This window comes from Gracilinanus agilis, chromosome 3 (assembly GCF_016433145.1).
Source record: "Gracilinanus agilis isolate LMUSP501 chromosome 3, AgileGrace, whole genome shotgun sequence".
NCBI classification, from domain to species: Eukaryota; Metazoa; Chordata; class Mammalia; order Didelphimorphia; family Didelphidae; genus Gracilinanus; species Gracilinanus agilis.
The window spans coordinates 85,983,702-86,005,939 of record NC_058132.1 but is presented as its reverse complement, the minus strand read 5'-3'; the positions used below and the strand labels follow the sequence as shown (position 1 = coordinate 86,005,939).

Below are 22,238 nucleotides of genomic sequence, written 5' to 3'. Positions count from 1 at the left end.
AAATATGTTGAGGGATATTCATTTATCTCTTGCCTTAACTTTTTGAATTTTCTTCAGGAATCAGTATGCTTAGCAAAGGATTTCCTAGCTTCTACAAGATCCTCCCTACCTCTTCTTAGGTATACTAAGTTTTGATGACTGTTTAATTCTAAATATTCATAATATTGTGGCCAAGATATTAAGTTTGTGTTCCTATGGGTTTCCTCAATGAATTATGCTTTCTCTACTGGTGTAAATAATTCAGAAAGAAGAATTTCAATGTCTGAAAATGTGGGATCAAAAAGTCTTAATGCTCTCTTAAATTCTTTTATGGCCTTGAAGGGATTTTTTAAAAAAGGCAGGCATTCATTGTTTTAGGGTGTCTAGATCTGCAGTAGTGAATGCCTTATGTCTTTTTATATGGAGAAATCCAGAATCTGGGTGCAAAATCATGTGATCAATAATTGGTAATATTGGTATTGCTGTTGTTGTAGCCCTTTCCTCTGTTTTCTTTGCTGTGTCTGTATGTGCCTCAATTGTTTTCATTGCTATTTCTATTTTGTTTCCTGCTGTGATCCCTTTTCCCTCTTTCAATTGAGCATTCTCTTCAAGTAACTTTGCTATTTTGTTTCTTAATGTCATTTTTAATACAGTGCTATCATCCTTGTGTCCTAACAATTTTTGCACTAAATTCTTTAAGGACCAGTAGAAGTAGAGGAATGAGATGATGAATGCAGTTATGGTTGGTATGAAAGCAAAGATCCGACCTATTTCTAGCTTCAACCATTGGCAGGAATCATATATTTCTACGATTCCCAATATATAGCCTGGGATCACTATGATCCAGAAATTATAATCATAGTTAAAAAGTTGTATAGTAACGTAAGGTATAGAGAGCCAGCTCTCTATATGGTAGGGGTCCTGAGTGGCATTTAATGGCGTTGGATTGATAAGACAGGAAAAAGAAAATGAGAACAACTAGACTAGTGGTTAGCCCATGCTGCTCTAACCTCTATGGGCTTTGGAGTTTATTTTTATACTGGTTTCAAACAAAGAACACAAAGAAAGAGTCACAGCTGTGAAGGGGTTTCAAATCATACACAACCCATTAAAGTCTAAAAAGTAGAGATATAGGTACAAGGACAAGGGCCAAATTCCAACCACCAATTAGTAGGGGGTTAATTCTGGGAGCAGAAATATATTTCATGGAGATTTTTACTAATTGAGTCCTGTCTTCCTGATTTACAGAACTGGACCTGGTCAGATAAAGTCTGGACTAGATTGTCTGGCTCTAGCTTATCAACGTAATATTTTTTAGGGTTCAGGCTTCTTAATTATCAAGGAGAGAAATTGTTAACTCAGTAGCTGCTGGTCTGATTAAGGACTCAAAGCTTTCCAATAAGAATATTAACAAAAGGTGGGGATCTGAAAATGAGTCAAAAGAGGAGCCTTAGATTTTTACCGTAGATAGCCCATTCTATCTGCATCTGACATGCAGTGCAGAAAAATCATACACACAGTTTTACTTGCTGATGATTTTGTAATGGGATCCAGATAAAACATCTATTACAGACTCGATTTCTCTAAATGACTCCTAATAGCCTCTTGGAGGGGTCAAGTTGTTTTTGGATTAACCCACCTGCTGGTACCAGAGCTTTTCAGGGCTCAGGTGACCAGGACCAAACACAAAGACTGCCTCAGCCTGGATTGGTCACATAGGGAATCCAGATAACCCTAAATTTGACCCTGTTTCTCCAATGACTCTCTACAGTAAGGATTCCCATAATGGTACAAATTGTTTCCCCCAATGATGGATCCATTGTACCAGTTTGAATTTAAATTTCTATGGTACTGTGCCTTTAAATTTTCTTTGCTTGCTAAGTTTGTCCCCTTTGCTAAGCTATAGACAGGAAAAAAAATGGCTGCCATCTGGTTCAAACAGAGGCTTTTTCCCCCCAGAATTATTTAGGTACTTTACCTAAGCTGGCTCTGCCAAAATTATAAGAATAAAAAGAGCCAGACCCCAATGTTATGTCTCCATTATCAGTTTGAGTTCCTAGAACTCTTTCACTTATATCCTGTCAGGCATGTAGGGGTAGCCCTGAGGATTTGAGGATTATTTATCTGGGCTCCATGATTCATGAACCCTTACTAGTGTATTTCCCACCATGATTGTCAGTTGATTATCAGTTAGTCATCCAAACTTAATTAGCTTTTAATAAGTGATATTTACAGTGGTGTTATAAAGTGATGAAGTGCAAAATATCCCCATACACTCTCTCAGGAATATATCCTAGGTCTAGGGAAAAGTAGGCTCAAGTTTAGAGCATGCCAAGGGTGTTAACTTACAACTCCTAGTTACTAGAAGTTCTTTTCCTCCTTTCATGGAATATTTGGTAGGTTCCTGTAAGGCATGGTGTACCTTCTATGCAAGTTTCCTTTTGGTTTTAGTTTCTCTTCCATTCCCAATGCAAATACTGTTGCTGTCTCAGGATCATTGAAAAGTCCCTCTCTAACTGATTTGGTGATTCTGTGAGAACTGCTTTTCTTGAAGTTATATGACCTGGTACAGTATATATCCTGTCAAATAGGAAACCAACAAGACTATTATTTAGATGAGGATCAGAATGGTGTCTGTATGTGTAATAGAAGAGTCTAGTAAACATTTTTATGTGAGCCTGAGAAATTGTATAGTGCGTTTGAGTGGACATGCAGGAGGATGTATCTGTTTATGTGCCAATCAAAGTGAAATGTCTATGGGGTTGTTTGAAAGTAATAGTGGAGTAGGGTCCTATATAGACATATATATACATATATATATGTATATATATGTCTATAGGGATTACCTATGTGAAGCTTGTAGGGAAACACAGATAGATATGTCTAGAGTCTTTCCAACCTCTCTTAAAGGAGATAGCAATTCATGCCTTGATGTGAGCAGGAGAAGGAATTAAGTCTGACTCCTTTATTATCCAGTCTGTAAGAGAGGGGTACCAGATTAGATTATGTCCATCTGCTCCCCTAAGTGTTACTTGTCTAAGGACATGATTTTGGTTTAAAACAAAGAGCTACTTTCCTGATAGCCTTTAAGTGGAAAGGATTACCTCAAGCTTACTCCCATAGATGTAACTCTTTCCTCCCAAATAAATAATTATACAAAAACCATCACAAATAGTGAATAGTGACTAAACCTATTTATTGAAATATATAGCAAACAGAATTCAAGAAGTTATGTAGTGGGGCAGCTGGGTAGCTCAGTGGAGTGAGAGTCAGGCCTAGAGACGGGAGGTCATAGGTTCAAATCTGACCTCAGACACTTCCCAGCTGTGTGACCCTGGGCAAGTCACTTGACCCCCATTGCATACCCTTACCACTCTTCTGCCTTGGAACCAATGCACAGTATTGACTCCAAGATGGAAGGTAAGGGTTTTAAAAAAAGTTATGTAGATTATAATACTCCAGAAAGTACATAGAATGAATGAACTCTTTCAAAAAATTAATTAATTAATTAAGAATATTTTCCTGTGGTTACATGATTCATGTTCTTTCCCTTCCCCTTCCTTTAGCCAATGAGCAGTTCCACTGGGTTTTATACATATCATTGATCAAAACCTATTTCCATATTATTAATATTTGTACTAGGGTGATTGTTTAGAGTCTGCATCCCCAATCATAACCCCATCTACCCATGTGATCAATCAGTTGTTTTTCTTCTGCGTTTCTACTCCCACAGTTTTCTCTGGGTGTGAATAGTGTTCTTTCTCATAAGTCCCTCAGAATTGTCCTGGATCACTGCATTGCTGCTAATAGAGAAGTCCATTACATTTGATTGTGCCACAGGGTATTTGTCTCTGTGTTCAATGTTCTCCTGGTTTTGCTCCTTTCACTTTGTATCAGTTTTTAGAGGTTGTTTCAGTTCACATGGAATTTCTCCAGTTCATTATTCCTTTCAGCATAATAGTATTCCATCACCAACAGACACCACAATTTGTTCATCCATTCCACAATCGAAAGGCATCCCCTCATTTTTCAATTTTTTGCCACCACAAAGAGCACAGCTATGAATATTTTTGTACACATATTTTTCCCAATTATCTCTTTGGGGTACAAACCCAACAGTGTTGTGGCTGGATCAAAAGGCAAGCAGTCTTTTAACGCCCTTTGGGCAAATTGCCCTCCAGAATGGTTGGATCAATTCACAACTCCACCAGTAATGCATTAGTGTCCCAATTTTGCCACATCCCCTCCAACATTTATTACTTTCTTTTGCTGTCATATTAGCCAACCTGCTAGGTGTGAGGTGGTACCTCAGAGTTGTTTTTATTTGCATTTCTCTTATAAGAGATTTAAAACACTTTCTCATGTGCTTATTCATAGCTTTGATTTCTTTATCTGAAAACTGCCTATTCATGTTCCTTGCCCGTTTATCAATTGGGGAATTGCTTGACTTTTTGTACAATTGATTTAGCTCCTTATAAATTTGAGAAATTAGACCTTTGTCAGAGGTTTTTGTTATATTTTTTCCCAATTTGTTGCTTCCCTTCTAATTTTGTTTGCATTGGTTTTGTTTGTACAAACCTTTTTCAATTTAACGTAATTAAAATTATTCATTTTATATTTTGTAATATTCTCCATCTCTTACTTTGTCTTAAATTCTTTCCTTTCTCATAGATCTGACAGATATACTATTATTCTCTGTTCATCTAATTTACTTATAGTTTCCTTCTTTATATTTAAGTCATTTACCCATTCTGAATTTATCTTTGTATAGGGTGTGAAATGTTGATCTAAACCTAATCTCTCCTATGTAAAAATTAAATTAGGGTTTCAAAATGAGAGTTATAAAGGTGATTGCTATTTATAAAATATTAGCCCCTAAGTAAAAATGATTGTTAGCAACTTTTATTTACAAGAATGAGAAAAAGTGAAAGTAGGAAATGTAGAAAAAAGACAGAGCCTTAATAAGCCTATCAGCCCTAAGCGTTTCTCAGGTGAAGTCCAGCTCATCCTTCAGCAAGTGCTTCAAGTCCCAATCTTCACATAGAAGTCCAGTAGTCTCAAGCAATCCGATGCAGAATCCAAGGAGAGTCTCTTTCAAGTGGAGGAAGGAGTCTCTGGAACCAGTCTCTCCAAAAACCTAGGAAAGGAATGGTATCCCAGACCATGTTGTTCTTTTTTTTTTATACCCCTCTTCTACATCATTTCCTGTCTCTTCCCCTCTTCACAGAAACCAATTGCAGTCTTTCAGTGTGCCTAACACTGCCCAAGGGGGGGGCATTGCTTGTGGCCCTTGGGAGTGTGAATTAGTAAGTGATTTGTGAGCTCTCTTACCTAATAGTTAAGTGGGCTACTAAGTAGGGGTACTTTAAGTTCTTGATTTGATTAGCTAAAAATAGATAAGGGGAGAGTTAATTCTATCTTCACACCAATACTGTTTTCCAATTTTCCCAGCAGTTTTTGTCACACAGTGGGTTCTTGTCCTAAAAACTGGGATCTTAGCCAGTACCATATTGTTTGTTTGTTTTTTTTTTTTATTTATTTTTTTTTTATTTTAAACCCTTAACTTCTGTATATTGACTTATAGGTGGAAGATTGGTAAGGGTAGGCAATGGGGGTCAAGTGACTTGCCCAGGGTCACACAGCTGGGAAGTGTCTGAGGCCGGATTTGAACCTAGGACCTCCCGTCTCTAGGCCTGGCTCTCAATCCACTGAGCTACCCAGCTGCCCCCTAGTACCATATTGTTTTGATGACCACTGTTTCATAGTAGTGTTTAAGATCTGGTACTGCTAGGCACCCATCCTTCACATTTTTTCATTAGTTACCTTGATATTCTTGATCTTTTGTTCTTCCAAATGAAATTTGTTATAATTTTTTCTAATTCAATAAAAAAGTTTCTTTGTAGTTTGATAGGTATGGCACTGAATAAGTAAATTAATTTGGTAGGATTGTCATTTTTATTATATTAGCTTATCCTACCCATGAGCAATTAAAGTTTTTCCAATTATTTAGATCAAGTTTTAATTGTGTGGAAAGTGTTTTGTAGTTGTGTTCATATAATTTCTGTGTTTGTCTTGGTGAATATATTCCTAAATATTTTATATTGTCTAGGGCAGTGATGGGCAAACTTTTTAAAGAGGGGGCCAAAGGAAAGGAAAAAAAAACTTTAGGTGGACTAATATAATTTATTAAAAAATAACAATATGATACATTTTACAAAATTCTTATATTTTTTGTGATACTAATCCCTATTAATGACTGAAAGATTATGAAGGACAAGGGCTGCATCTGGCCCACGGGATGTAGTTTGCCCATCACTGGTCTAGGGTGATTTTAAAATGGAATTTCTCTTTCTAACTCTTGCTGCTGAGTTGTATTGGAAATACATAGAAATGCCGGTGATTTATGTGGGTTTATTTTGTATCCTGCAACTTTGCTAAAGTTGTTGATTATTTCCACTAATGTTTTAGTTGATTCTCTAGAATTCTTTAAGTAAACCATCATATCATCTGCAAAGAGTGATAACTTGGTCTCCTCATTACCTATTTTAATACCTTCAACTTTTTTCTTCTCTAATTGCTACTGCTAGTGTTTCTAGTACTATGTTGAATAATAGAGGTGATAATGGGCATCCTTGTTTTACTCCTGATCTTATTGGGAAGGCTTCTATTTTAGGTATATACTGTTTATTATTTTTAGGAAGGCCCTTCTATTCTTATACTTTCTAGTTTTTCAGTAGAAATGAGTGTTGTATTTTGTCAAAGGCTTTTTCTCTATCTATTGAGATAATCATGTTATTTCTGTTGATTTGGTTGTTGATATGGTCAATTATGTGGATAGTTTTCCTAATATTTAACCATCCACACATTCCTGGTATAAATCTCACCTCATCATAGTGAATAATCTTCATGATCACTTGCTAGAGTCTTTTTTTGCTAGGATTCTATTTGAGATGTTTGCATCTATGTTCATTAAGGAGATTGGTCTGTAGTTTTCTTTTCTCTGTTTTTGGTCTTCCTGGCTTTGGAATCAGTACTATATTTGTGTCATAAAAGGAATTTGGTAAAACTCCTTCTTTGCTTATTTTGTCAGATAGTTTGTATAGTATTGGGATTAATTGTTCTTTAAGTGTTTGATAGAATTTACTTGTGAATCCATTTGGCCCTTGGGATTTTTTCTTAGGAAGTTCCTTGATGGCTTGTCTGATTTCTTTTTCACCCCTGGAGAATCCAGATTTTATTCTTTTCACTGACAGATCCTCTTTTATGAGAGGTGGCATACAGTACACAGAGACAGCAGTGGTAACAGATTTTGAGAAAGTGTGGCTAGCAGCTTTGCCATCACATCTGAGTACACAGGCTGCAGAGCTCATTGCAGTAAAGCATGCTTGTATCATAGCCAAGGACAAGAGTGTGACAATTTATACCAATTCTAAATATGTGTTTGGGATTTGTCACAAAGTTGGGAGCCTATGGTTACAAAGAGGCTTCTTAACATCTCTGGAAAGACAGTTGCTAATGCACAAATAATAAGTGAACTGCTATCAGCTTTACAACTTCCAAAGCAGATAGCTATTGTGCACTGTAAAGTACATACAAAAGAAAGGGATTTTGTTGCATTGGGGAAAGATAGAGCTGATACAACAAATAAATTTGCAGCACCTGGCGGACCTGAACTATACTTAAATCTCTCCCTGATAACTCTAACAAATCTGGCTACAGCATACAATGACAAAGAAGTTCTGAAATGGAAACAAAAGGTAAGGCAGAGAACAAAAATGGCATTTGGGTGGCTTCATATGGAAAATCAATATTGCTGAGAGCTTTTTATAGCCAGATCTGTCAAAGCATCCATAAACAGGGTCATTTTGGTACACAGGGAATTGTAGAAATTGTAAAGAAATCTTGGATAGTTCTTGAAATAATGACTGTAGTGTCTAGGATTTGCTCTTCTTGACAGACTTGTTAGAAATTTAACCAAAGCATATTTAAAAAAAAGTTTTTGGAAGTAGACCTTTATCTTTCTGTCCTTTTGAGCATGTGCAAATTGATTATCATATCACCATAGTAAAAGCAGGAAGTTATCGGAACTGTTTAGTAATTGTAGATCAACTGACAAGATAGCCTGAAGCTTTTCCTAGCAATAAGAACACAGCTAATTTTTGTTGCCAAAGCATTATTGAAGGAGATAGTGCCAAGATTTGGAGTTCCATCTAAAATTGATTCAGACTGCAGATTGCACTTTACAGATTCAGTTTTGCAATAGTTCTATGCAAACTTGGGAATAACACTAAAATTCAATGTCCCATTCCATCCCCAAAGTTCTGGCCAGGTAGAACACAGGAACAGGGAATTTAAAACTATGTTGGGAAAGCTCTGTGCAGAGACTCATTTAAAATGGCCAGAATTTCTACTGTTAGCTCTTTTTTGCATTAGAACCCAGCCCAGAAGTGATTTGCATGTGTCTCCATATGAAATGTTATTTGGACAATCCCCTACAACAAAGAAATTTAGCCCTGTCTATACCTCCTTACTGGGTAGAGATTTAAGTATTGCAGAATACCTCAGACAACTGCAGACCAGAATTAAGGAATTGCAAGAGCTGGGAATCCTGGTTCAGGCTGGACTGATAGACTTTACATTGCATGACACATATCCAGGTGACATCATTTACATTAAAAATTTTACTAGAACTAGTGCCACTGAGCCATCATGGCAAGGACCTTCTGATATTCTACTCACTACTCCTACACTCAAGTTTTCAGGGAAAGATTCATGGCTGCACTGCTCACATGTGAAGAAAATTTCTTCAGGAGAAGAGGTTAGCAACAGCTGAAGAAGGCTGTAGGTGAAGATGGTAAGAAGAGGAAGAGGACACAAAAATCAACACAATACAACAACACAACAACACAAAGATCAACAACACAACAAGGACAACTGCAACAACACACAGGCGATGGACTTACTACACAAAAGTGTTTATAAGGACAATGTACTGTTTGAAAAAACATATTACAAGGACATTGTTACAGTCACAATCACAATTGAGGACAAAATTAGTAACATTCTATGAGAGCAATCAACAAGAGAAACTGGCAACATGCAATTTGCTAGCTGGCTATAGAGAACAAGCTGCAGATGAAGATTCCAATGATAGAACACTGTGCATTTCAATGGTTTGCATCAGGACAGGTTGGTATATTAGGGTATATATTGTAACTGGTAAGTATAAAGAAGTCTAGGATTTAGGCATAGTTCTGTTGAAAAAGAAAAAGGGGTAAGGGAAGAGAAAGGAGTGCTCAGAGAGACCAGAGCCAGAGCAGCCTATCTCCTGTGAGGCCCAGCAACCTCCCTCGGCTCTCACCAAAGCTCTGGACAAAAGCCAGACCAAAAACCCCTCCCAGTGTGGGATTGGTCCATTTATAGACCAATCCCATGCCAGAATGTAAAAAGAATGGAACCCTGGGAAGAGCAGGGAATGCTGGAGGACTCCATCCCCCATACATACAGTTTTTCAAAATACACATTTCTTATCATTAGGATACATATCATATCACATAGAAATGTTATAAGTTCTAGGTAGTTACATATAATATACAGACATACTAGTATCTTAGATAACCTACTTGTAAGTCATAAGGATTTTACATCCATTTTACAGAGGTATTTTATTCTTACAATGGAGGAAATTTTAAATTCTTCAGTAAGAGTGACATCTTTTCTGTAAATATATATCATGTATATTTATATGTATATATGTAGCATGTATATTTGTATGAATAGGTTGTGCATAGTTTTGTTTGCATGCTGTTGTGTTCTGAATTTAGTTTGCATTACTTTTGGAATAGGTTTTCTTTTCTGTAAATAGGATAGGAAAAATTTACAGTTTCTGTAATAAACAAGATGGTTTGAAGTTTTGTTTTATTCTTAGGTAATAACTGGTTTTATATTAGAATAGGTAAAGTTCAATTTGTTGCTAATTTTCGTAGTAGTGGTAAGATAAATGTTGGAGTTTTATCTTTAGAAGTTTTCTGTACTAGAATAGGAAAATTTGTGTTATTCTTTTCTTATTGCATTGTGTTGCATTTGGATTTTGTAACTGTAATTTGATTTGCATTTTGCAAAATTTTTTTCTTTACTTTCTCTTTTCTTTTCTGTCCTAGAATAGGTAAGTTCAATTTAGATGTAGAATAGCTTATTATAACTTTAAAATAGATTACTTGGTTGCATTTGATTCATTTGAGAAAACACAATGTCTTTTTCAAAGAATTGCAGGGGAGATTGTAGAGAAATATTCGTTAATTAATTAAGAATTCATGGTGGGGTGAAAATGGGTAGCTCAGTGAATTGAGAGCCAGACCTAGAGATGGTCCTAGGTTCAAATCTGGCCTCAGACACTTCCCAGTTGTGTGACTCTGGGCAAGTTACTTGACCCCCATTGCCTAGCTCTTACCACTCTTCTGCCTTGGAACCAATACACAGTATTGATTCTAAGATGGAAGGTAAAGATTTTTTTTAAAAAGTTCATTAGGAAATAGAGTTAAATAACAAAATGATACATAAGATAGAAACATAAGAGAAGATGTTGGGTTTCTTTAAAACTGAATGGAATCTCAGAGATGATTGATAGGACAGAATTTTCCTAAGGTGCTTTGAGAAAGGCAGTTGATCCAATTTATTTTCACTCTTTGGGCTGACCTGGTTCAAGGAAGGTTGTCCAAAGAGTGGCTCTGGGAGTTGGGAAAATCTTGGGAATCAGGAAAATCACATCCTGAAAAACCATCTTATTAGGCCAAAGAAGAAAAAAAAGAGATTGTTGGGTGCAGTATCTGTGCTTGCCCCAATAGGTGGCAGCAGAGATTTACCTGTTTGAGTGGAGAAGACAGTGGAATTCCTGACCTGCTGGAAATCAATCTGAGCAGCAGGAAAGAGAAAGCTGCCTTTATTCCTCTTGTTTATAAGTTATTTTATATTAGGATAGATAAAGATTTTGGGGTTTAGATAAATAGGGAGAGAGGTTAGCATTTATTAGCATAGGGATCTTACATAACATAAGAAATACCTTTCTACCTGTTTACCTTTTACTGTCTCTTTCTTAAATTTTTATACCTACAATAAATATGTTTTTATATAACTGGCCTAAGCCAGAATTATTTTAGACTGCTTTGAGAAGCCATCTTTCTCTACAATCAAACCAAAATCCTGTCCACTTGCAACACAGATATTGGTAATACCTATACCAATACCCATAATCTATAAGGGTCAGATAACCCTTATAACAGATTGTTTAAGTATTCTATGTCCTCTTTTGTTATTCTAGGCAATTTACATTTTTGTAAATATTCACTCATTTCACCTAAAATTGTTATATTTATTACCATATAATTGAGCAAAATAGTTCTTAATAATTACCTTAATTTCCTCTTCATTAGAGGTGAGGTTGCACTTTTCATCTTTGATACTATTAATTTGATTTTCTTTCCTTTTTTATTAGATTAACCAGTATTTCCAGCTCTTAGTCTTATTTATGAATTCAATAGTTCTTTTATTTTCAATTTTATTAATTTCTCCTTTGATTTTTAGGATTTCCAATTTAGTTTTTATCTGGGAATTTTTAATTTGTTATCTTTCTAGTTTTTTAATTTGCATTCCTAAACCATTGATTTCTTCCCTCTTTGATTTGTTGATATATGCACTCAGGGATTTAAAATTTCCCCCAAGTACTGCTTTGGCTGCATCCCATAGATTTTGATATGTCATTTCTTCATTGTCATTTTCTTCAATGAAATCATTAATTGTTTCTATAATTTGTACTTTAGCCATTCAGTTTTGGAGAATCATATTATTGAATTTCCAGTTAATTTTTGATTTGCTTCTCCCTTACTAATTATTACTTTTATTGCATTATGATTTGAAAAAGTTGCATTGATTATTTCTGCTTTTTTGTGTGTGTTTGTAATGATTTTATGCCCTAGTACATGATCAATCTTTGTGAATATACCATGTGCTGCTGAAAAGAAGGTGTATTCCTTTTGGTTCCTGTTTATATTTCTCCATATATCTATTAACTCTAATTTTTCTATTATTTCATTCACATCTCTTCTTACTTATTTAATTTTTGGTTTGATTTATCTAGATCTGATACAGGGAGGTTCAGGTCCTCCACTAGTGTAGTTTTACTATCTATTTCCTCTTTAAACTCCAGTGGTTTCTCCTTTAAAAATCTAGATTCCATACTATTTGATGCATACATGTTGAGTACTGCTATTTCTTCATTGTTTATACTGCCTTTTATCAGGATGTAATTATCTATCTCCTTTAATCAGATCTATTTTTACTTTGGCTCTGTCAGATACCATGATTGCAACTCCTGCCTTCTTTTCCTCAGTTGATGCCCAATAAATTTTGCTCCAGCCTCTTATCTTTACCCTGTGTGTGTCTGCTTGCCTCATGTGTCTTTCTTGTAGACAACATATGGTAGGATTTTGGTTTCCAATCCACTCTGCTATCTGCTTCCATTCATCCCATTCACATTCAGAGTTATGATTACCACTTGTGTATTCCCTCATCATTTTGATTTCCTCTTTTAGTCCTGTCCTTTCTTGTTTCACTATTTTCTTCTATACCAGTGTTTTACTTTTAATCAGTCCCCGTATTCCCCACCCTTATTTTACTTTCCTTCCCACCCACTTCCTTCTTATTCCCCTCTTATTTTTCCTTAGGGTCTATTAAATGCTCCCTCCTCCCACCTTCCCCTCCCTTTTAGTACTCCCTGGCCCAGGCCCCTCTTGGTTTTTCCCTCTCAAATTCCTTGTAGGGTAAGATAGAATTCTAAACCCCAATAGATCTGGCTGCTCTTCCCTCTCAGAACTGATTCCACTGAGAGTAAAATTTAAGTATTACCTATTAACATTTTCCTCCTCTCCTTATAATAATATTCTTCTCCATCCCCCATTCATCTCTTTATGTGGTATAATTTATCTAATTTTTCTTCTTCCTTCAAGTTTCTCTTGATGCCATCTTCTATCCCCCCTTTTTTACATATCGTCTTAAACAATTTAGTACCCCAACCTCTGCCTATGAATAATTCTTCTATCTACTATGATAATGAAAATAATTGTTGAGAGTTACAGATATTTTTCCATATAAAAATATAATCAATTTAACCTTACTGAAGCCCTTATATCCCCTTCTTATTTACCTTTTTATGGTTCTCTTGAATTTTGTATTTAGATATAAAATTTTCCATTTAGTTCTGATCTTTCCTTTAGGAATGCTTGGAAATCTTCTGTTTTGTTAAATGACCATATTTTCCCCTGAAAGTATATAGTCAGTTTTGATGGATAGGCGATTCTTGGTTGTAGACCCAATTCTCTTGCCTTCCTGAATATCATATTCTAAGCCTTGCAGTCCTTTAGTGTGGAGGCTGCCAGATCCTATATAATCCTGACTGGGGCTCCTTGATATCTGAATCGTCTCTTTCTGGCTTCTTTAAATATTTTCTCCTTGGCTTGGAAGCTCTTGAATTTGGCAATTGCATTCTTGGGGGTTGTCTTTTGAGAATTTAATGTAGAGGGTGATCTATGGACTCTTTTAATGTCTATTTTGCCCTCTTATACAAGAATATCAAGGAAATTTTCTTTAATTTCTTGCAATATGATGTCGAGGCTTTCATTTTTTCCAGTCTTTCAGGTAGACAAATGATTTTCAAATTGTCTCTCCTAGATCTGTTTTCTAGGTCATTTATCTTTTCAATGAGATATTTCACATTTCCTTTTATTTTGTCATTCTTTTGACTTTGCTTTATTAATTCTTGCTGCCTTGTAAGATCATTAGCTTCTACTTACCCAAGTCTAGTCTTTAAAGACTTGTTTTCAGCTATGATCTTTTGATTTCCCTTTTTGGTTTGATCTATCCTGCTTTTCATGGCTTCTAGCAGGTCAATTTTGGTCTCCAATTCACTTATTACTTCATTTGATTTCTGTGCTACTTTTTCCAAGTGAAAAATATTGTACTTTAAACTGTTATTTTCTTTTTCAATTACTTTCATTTCTTTTTCCCACTTTTCTTCCCATTTTTCTTCTATCTTTCTTACTTGGTTCTTGAACTCCTTTTTGAGTTCCTCAAGAGCTTGTGACAAATTTCCATTTTTGGGGGGGAAGTTTGGTTATATTTGCTTGATTGTCACTCTCTGCTGTTGCTTCTGTATTTTGCTCTTTTTCTCTATAGAAATTATCCAGGGTCAAAAGCTTTTTTTTTTGCTGCTTATTTCTTTTGGTACTTATGAATTATGGATCCTGTGTGTTGGTGGACATTGCTGTCTTAGCTTCTGTCTCAGTATTCCCTTCCCAGCCAGAATTCTAAGTGAGGAGGGCAGGCAGTTCTTTGTGTAGTGAGCTTTTAAAGCTTTTTTGCCCTGAGACTATTTTTCTTGTCCCTGCTGCTGGCCCCTTCTTCCCAATCTCCAAGCTGTGCTGCCCACGCTTTGTGCCCTTCAGCCTCAGGTCCCAGTTCTTGCTGCCAAGGCCTTGCACTGCCCTCAGGGGTAAGTCTCGGCCAGCTCCAGAGAATTTAGAGATTTCCCCAGCCCTCACTCTGACTTTGGTGAGGTGGGTGGTGTGGGGGAGGAGTGATTAGTGCACTCTTTCTAAGTGTAGTTTCACCCCCTTATAGTGTGGAAACCCTCCAAAACTGCCTACCTTTAAAATTGCTTCCCATGATAGTGCCCCTTTACTCATCTGATTTTGATTTCTGTTGTTTTGAGATGCTTTGTATTGTTCAGTTAGAAGGAGATTCCGAGAGTTTCTGCTACTCTGTGGCCATCTTAGCTCTGCCTTGAATAAACTCTTTAGCCTAGAGTGAGATGAGATCTCAGCTCAATCAAGAGAGGCCCTGATCTCACCCAAGAGAAAATTCCCTGAAATCTTTGAGGAGGAAAGTTGGAAATCAGGGAAATTTTGAGAAGATGGCTACTTGGCTACTTATTTTCCCTTCCAATGTCTTTCTCTCTGCCCATGTATCTCTTCCTAAAGAGAGCCCAGAACCAAGTATATTTCTTTCTCAAAGGAAAAAGAATGTCTCCTATTTGAAACTTTCACAACAACTCTTTCCTTTATATATCATCTTACACTTAGTATTATCTCTAGCAGTCATATGTCTACAACATGTGAAACATCCCAAGATTATCTTGTGTGACTTGTGTGAATTTGTGTTTGTGTGCATGCGGGAGCTGACTAGAATGAATGTGATGGGCACACATGAAACAGGGGCTTATGTCTATCTCAAACTGTGTTTTGTGTTCACCAGATAAGTCTCAGAGAGAAAGCAGATCAAACAGTACATCTGTGCCTATAGAGGAAGAGGATGAAGAGGAATTAATTCCAGCATTTATTTCCTTGGCATTCCGGTCCCAACCTAATGAAGCTGTCAGAATCTTTTGTGGCCCTGATACAGAGATGGTGCGTTCAAGGAGGTCTGACCCTACTGCTGGGCCTCTTGAGGTTTTTGGGCATAGAATAAGATCCCAGTTTGCCCCTCCTAGCCGAATCCAGCTACAGAATGATTTGAACACTAACCTTGGAATCCAAAAGGCCTTAACTATCCAGCAAGCATTATTAGAGGTAGGGAGTAAGAGATCTCTCTTCATTCTTGCCCTCTTCCCTGACCTCCCCTTCTCCATTCTTACTCAGTTTCACTCTACCTCTTTTACTTCTCTTCCTTGTCTTCCTGAGTAACATACCTGTGGTCTGACTGCCTTTTCCCTCTTTCAAACCCCATTGGCTCAGACCTTCTTACTACACATTGATGTGTTCTTCTCCTTCAGTTTACTCTGTCCTTTACATGTCCTAGACCAGTGTTGGCAAACCTTTTAGAGGGGCGAGTGATGTGAGAAATATCCTCAGGCATGTTTGGACGGGGGAGGGGGAGCAGCCCAGCCTTGTCCCTCTGGCTTTCTAGTAATGAACAATGGTGAACTCTGTTCTGGCGCTATGGAAAGTGTGCCCACAAAGAGGGCTCTGAGTGTCCCCTCTGGCACATGTGCCATAGATTTGCCACTACGATCATAGATTATCTCCACTTGGCTCCACTGGTGCTGCCTCCCTGGCCTCCTCCATCAGCATGGCCCCACCACTCCCTCTTCCCATTCCTTCAGTGATAGTACAGGGTATAGAGAAGGTACTGTCCCCAACAGCCCTTCACTGTTTACACTGTATCCAGGATATGTTATTGGAAGTGAACATGTTCTGCAATGATCACAAATGGCTTAGGGGCATCCACCAATTTCTGAAGAACTGGGGACCCCAGAAGTTGGAGCCCATGCAGGGCTGGACTGCTGCAAAATATCTGGAACTCCTTACCAAGCTGGATTCTTGGCAGAGCCAATTGAAAGGGGTACCCACCATGATGCTCACCAAAAATATGCTACTGCATCTCAACTGTAATTGTGTACAGACAGACATTGGTGAGTTTTCTTTTCCCCTAATTTCTCTACTATATTGTTCCCCTCATCTGGCTTCTTCCCACCATTCTTCCTTTCTAAGACCCCTTTACTCTACTTCTTCTCCCTTGTCCTTTGCTTTGCTTTACTTTTCTCTTCTAGTTCTCTTCCCTACATTCTTCACTTAAGTCTCCCCATCTTTCTCTTTCTGTTTTTGCTCTCCCCTACATCCCTTCCCCTTTCCCCAAACCCTTCTCCATCATCACCTAATCTACATAGACAGTTGTCTCTTTTTCTTTTTTTCCCCCACATATGATAAACCACAAACTCAAGTCAGTTCAATGACCATTTCCAAAGCATCTACTATTTATGAGGTACTATATTAGATATGAAGAATATAGAGAAGAGTACAGGTCTGTAAAATCAAGAAACATATAGTGTTGGTGGAAAACATCATGTAGGTAAAGAAGAGTAGTGGATAAGAAATAGGTCTTTTTCATGTAAATTTCACAAGTAAATTAGAGTGTGGTGGTGGTGGGGTGGATGCTTTCATGCAATTATAAAAACAGAATCCTAAAACGAACTCCCAATGGTAGTATAGCATACTACATTAGCCAATCTGCCTTTCATCTGATTTAAGAGGTTTATCTTTGATATATGTAGGAGTCTGTGATTCATCTTGTAATAGTAATTCCTTCCTGCTCATAATCCTATAAACCCAAGTTGAAATGACTTGAGGATATAATACCACAAAATATCTCCAAATTATTTGCAATCACCTCAAGGGAATTCATTACTCCACCACTTCCTATTTCACACCAAAGCGAGATGAGTCTTTCATTTTCTGCCCAAACTCATGTTTCCCCTAATCTCCATCTGCATTGTTAACATTAACCATACAATAAGGATTACCAGCAATTGTACCAACTGGCTATCAATCAATTTTCTTCAATAACAACAACAACAATAATAATAATAGCTAACATTTATAGAGAGCTTTAAGATTTGCGAAGCACTTAACAAAAATGTCTGATTTTCATAACAATTCTGGGAAGTAGGTACTATTAACATCTTTTACAAAATATAATCTTACAAATGAAAAAACTGAGGCAGATAGTGATAAAGCAATTTATCCAGGGTCACACAGCTAGTAAGTGTCTGAGGTTAGATTGAACTTTGACCTCCCTAACTTCAAGCCCCAGCACTCTGCCCAGCATCACCTAGCTGCCTCTATATAAAAGATAATATACAGTAATAATGAAAGAACGATGAGCATGAGAAAGAGATAAAGTTCATGGGGTTGCTTCTACTTCCACCACCACAGGGGTGGGGGATGAAAGGAGAAAACTTAGCAATCATTCTTTTCTACAAGGCCATCTTAGTATAGTAGCAAATACATCAGTAGAAATACTAGTAGCGGGAGCAGTGGCAGGGACCTGTCAAAGTCTTTGTAGCGAAGAGCAGAGAAGCATAGACCTTCAGATCCAGCTTGGCGCTTGACCTTGGAATATCCATATAGTTTACTAAATGGAAATGACATCTGAACATCAACTCTCAATTCAGCTCCCTTCCAGCATCTTTTTTTTTTTTAGAAATCTTCATGAAGACCTTTCTATAAGTCCCAGTACCAAAATAAAACTACTAATGATCTCTGGGGAATGTCTCTAGAGCAGTGATTCCCAAAGTGGGTGCTACCGCCCCCTGGTGGGTGTTGCAGCGATCCAGGAGAGCGGTGATGGCCACAGGTGCATTTATCTTTCTGTTTAATTGTTATTAAAATTAAAAAAAAACTAATTTCCAGGGGGCTAAATAATATTTTTTCTGGAAAGGGGGCAGTAGGCCAAAAAAGTTTGGGAACCACTGCTCTAGAGCATCTCCATAGCAAAACTGGATTATAGAAAAAAATACCAAGTACTTTTTTTGGAGGGGGGAGGTAGGTAGTCCTGCATGGTAAACAGCAAACAGGCCAGTTTGGGCTGCAAAGTCTAGTAGATGAGTCAGAGCAAATTAAATCCATTTAGAAAGATAGATTGGAGTCAAATTGTGAAGATTTCAAATGTCACAGAAAATTTTCTATTTTATCCTGGAGGCATCAAGGAACTATTGAAGTTATGCAATCAGGGAAATAATCTAGATTTATGCTTTAGGCATATCAGTTTGGCAGCTATGTAGAGGATGAATTAGAGAGGGGAGAGGTTGAATTCAAAGAGCTCAGTTAAAAGATTATTGCAGTATTAGATGTTAGGAATGGTGAGAAGGGACTGAACTACAGTAGTGGCTGTGTAAATGAAGAGGGCTATGACTGCAAGAGATGTTGTAGAAAAAGAATCACCAAGGCTTGGCAACTGATTGGATATGAGAAGTGAGGGAGAGCAGAGTCAGGAGAGACTTCTAAGGCTGTGAACCTAGGTGATTTGTGCGCATACACAGAGCATTTAGTCTATCAGCTCTCTTCTTTTCCAAATAAGAAGCAAATTTAGGGTTGCTGGTGGGGTAGGACTCTTGATATTCCAGTGAAATTCCTCTCTCCCACTGGGTCATTAACAGCCCTTTCCAGACTCATACATAGTGCCACCTTGTGGTTTAGGTTCCCCGTTCCTCTGTCTGATCAACATAGCAACAGTTGTTCATAGTCTCTTGGTACAGCATCATATATATCATTAATTGAAACAGCAGCAGCAAAACCTTTCAGAATGCAGTTGAAAAGAAGAGAGGTATAAAACCAGAGAAGTTGCTGAGTGTTCAACTCTGGAAAATCCAATGGTGCCAAGATGAAAAACAGATTCTGAATTCAACTGTTGAGCTGGTTTCTTCCTCTTCTACTATCTTTCCTAGAGGAATTTAGAAAATGTCCATGAGGCTATGACTTTTTGATTTTGTGAAATCATCTTTAATCTCTATGACCATAGCAACATAGGGTTCCATACTTTCTGCCTCCTGGGGTTGTTGTGAGAAAAGCACTTTGCAAATCTTATAGTGCTCTATAAATGTAAGTTATTGTCTTGGGTACTTCTAGGAACCTTTCCATAGTATGTTATGACCCAAATTTCTCTTTTCTTCTTGCCCTTTTAAACTTAAGATAATATACTCTTATATGTAGGGTATATGTAGAGAAAGGGGCTAGAAGAGGAAAAGGAATGTATCTTAGGAAAAATAACTTGGAGACAGGAATATCAGCAGCAGGAAGAAGACTGCTTATTGAATTTAAATTTGCAGTAATCTCTGAACCCAAAGAGCTAATTCTGGGGATAGTAAGGTCAGGAAGGTCTATGCTTCAAGTTGTAGTTTGGGGAAATTTTAGTAGAGTGCAAGGTAAAATGTTTTCTGAACTGACACTCAAAGGATCTGATGTCCTGGGAAGCATATTGAGAGTCAATGAAACCTGAGATCCAAAGCTTGATCTTTACAACTTCCCTTAGATTCTGGGACTCAATAGGCAGTTTGAAGGCTGGATTCTATTACTGCCATTCTATAGGAAGGTATACTAGTGTCCCTACTAAAACCTGGGGGCTTCAGTCTCCTTTATCTGCTTATAACTTGAGGAATATGGTGTTCCCTATTTAGTTCTATCCTACTTCCTCACAGTCATACAGTTTTAGCCTAGGGGTTGTCCAAAGACCAGAAAATGTTCTCTCTTGGTGTGAAAGAGTACTTAGGTATTAATGCTTTCCAAGTTGGTAATCATTGGATGGAGCCAATATTCAAAATCCAACTCTATGTGTCTGGCTTTATCAGGGATCATTTGATTCTAGATTCTTCTGCTCATCTGCTTAAACCCAGGCTATTCATAGCTGATTCACCACCAAAGTCCAGGCTATGTTGCCCCCCCTCAGTCTTTTATCTGCTCCTTTTCCCACCTTTCCTTGTATCCTCTCCTCTACTTTTCCTCAACTTCTTTTATCCATTCCACCATCAATTCATCTCTCTGAGACCTGTCTCCTTCCAGCCTGCTTTTTTCTCCAGTGGCACACTTGGAAGATATCAAGATGGACATCTTGGCTCAAGTGAACAGTGAGAGGTACACTCAAAATCAAGAACTCATGAAAATTCTCTCAGAGTATGTGCAAGTTCTCCAAAACATCAATGCTAACATCCGGACCATTGCCAAATATTCCCAGAAGGTGAGTACATGGGACTATGATTCATAACTCAAGGACTTTCCAGGCTATGGTAAAAGCTCTGTTGTTGGCTTAATAGAGCCTTGCTCTGAAAGTGTTATCTTTGGACCAGGTAAGTTCCTCATCTGATGGTGGAGATGGTAGAGCTTTTGCTCCTTACCCTATTATGAAATTATTCTGTGAGTTAGGGTCTAGAAATGGAAGGTACTACTCAGGAGCAATTAGGAAAGCAGAGTCCCCATTAAAGAAGAGGAACAGAGGAGGGAGGGTGTGGTTTTGGAACTGGTGGGAGAGGGCACAGGTCCTGATGCTGGTGTTTCTGCAGCTGACAGAGGCCAATGAAAAGAGTGCAGAGCTGGAGGAACGAATAGACTATGTACGTAGTCTCAATGACCTTGTCCGAACCAACTTTGGCAAATTAACCCTTGAGGATGAGGGTCTGGAGATTGCGGTGAGAAGCTTGCTGGGCAGGGACTCATTCCAGAACTTGTCCTTTCCATTCCTTAGAGAAACATGGGCTACAATATGGTTCCTTGGGGCTCTATGTTCCCCTTCATCTGTCCATCTTCTCCTCTCCCATTCCCTCCCCTTCACTCCCCTCAGCAGTCTCTGTACCTCATTTCCGTCTGCTCTGGGTCTGTAGCTGTTAGATATGTGGGAGACCTTCATCTTTGAGAAACTCCAGGCCTCTGAGTTCCTACTCAGCAAGAAGAGCACCTTGGTGCCTCAGCTTCAGGAAATGATAGCAAATGCCCTGCAAGAGATGGAAAACCTGAGCATACAGGCTGTCACAGGAGTCTTCATGGACCCCAGCCAGGAGCAGCGCAGTATTGAGCGCCAGCTTATCCGCATGGAGCGTACATATCTCAACATTTTTTCCCGCTTTGCTGAGCTACACCATGCCTATGTCATCCTAAGTGGTACAGACCCCATTTTTTCTACTATAATCCCCCTACCTTCTCTCTCTCCCCTTTACCCTGACCCCCCCAGGGACAGTCAGGGACCCAGAAGTACTTTCTTTCATTTTAGAGGTCCGAAAGCCAATACCAGCGCCTCAAAGAGGAACTGAACCCATTTTACTGCAACAACGTATCTGGCGTCTCTTTAGTGTAGCCAGTGAACAAATTAGTGAATGGAAGTGTCTGGCTTTTTCTAAGGTATGGGTAGTTTTCATTCTAGAAATGATCCATCTTCCACTTCTGCCCTAATTCAATCTTCATCCCTGCCCTCAACCAATTCTGTCTACTCGTCATATAATTCTTATTTTTGCCCTCCCCCAGTCCCCGACCTGGCCTAACTCCTGTTTCTACTTTTATATCATATATAGGCTGATTGATTTATATATTAGTAGTCAAGGTCTAGTGGGGCCTGTTGACAAGTCATATTATCCTTCCTTAGTTCAGCACCTCTTTTGCCTGGGATAAAACAGATCACTGGTTGACAGAGGCAGCCAAGCTAAGCAGGTTATTCAGTCAGCCTAATCCTGTGATACAAGCCTGTATGCACAAGCTGGAGGAATTTCGGAGCATTTTGCCAGTGTTGTCTATGCTAAACAGCCCCCATTTGAAAATCAGTGGCTGGCATGCCATTTTTCGAGGTAGGAGATAGGGTCAGGGGGTGGAGGAACAGAGAAAACCTGGACAGCCTGGTCAGCTTTCCTTCATTTCTAGGACTAGAGTCCTTACCTTCCTCTCTGGTGCCATTGT

The 22,238-nt window shown here is 38.1% G+C and overlaps 1 protein-coding gene across 1 annotated transcript in view; it reads left to right on the top strand.

The window, feature by feature from the left end:
• DNHD1 (dynein heavy chain domain 1) overlaps window positions 1-22,238 on the top strand; it is a 190,327-nt gene that overhangs the window by 56,912 nt on the left and 111,177 nt on the right. The window contains exons 10-16 of the mRNA XM_044668790.1: window positions 15,283-15,596; window positions 16,195-16,438; window positions 20,378-20,535; window positions 20,858-20,983; window positions 21,176-21,452; window positions 21,562-21,689; window positions 21,931-22,129. Coding sequence (XP_044524725.1) covers window positions 15,283-15,596; window positions 16,195-16,438; window positions 20,378-20,535; window positions 20,858-20,983; window positions 21,176-21,452; window positions 21,562-21,689; window positions 21,931-22,129 — 1,446 coding nt within the window. The remainder of the gene's footprint in view (window positions 1-15,282; window positions 15,597-16,194; window positions 16,439-20,377; window positions 20,536-20,857; window positions 20,984-21,175; window positions 21,453-21,561; window positions 21,690-21,930; window positions 22,130-22,238) is intronic.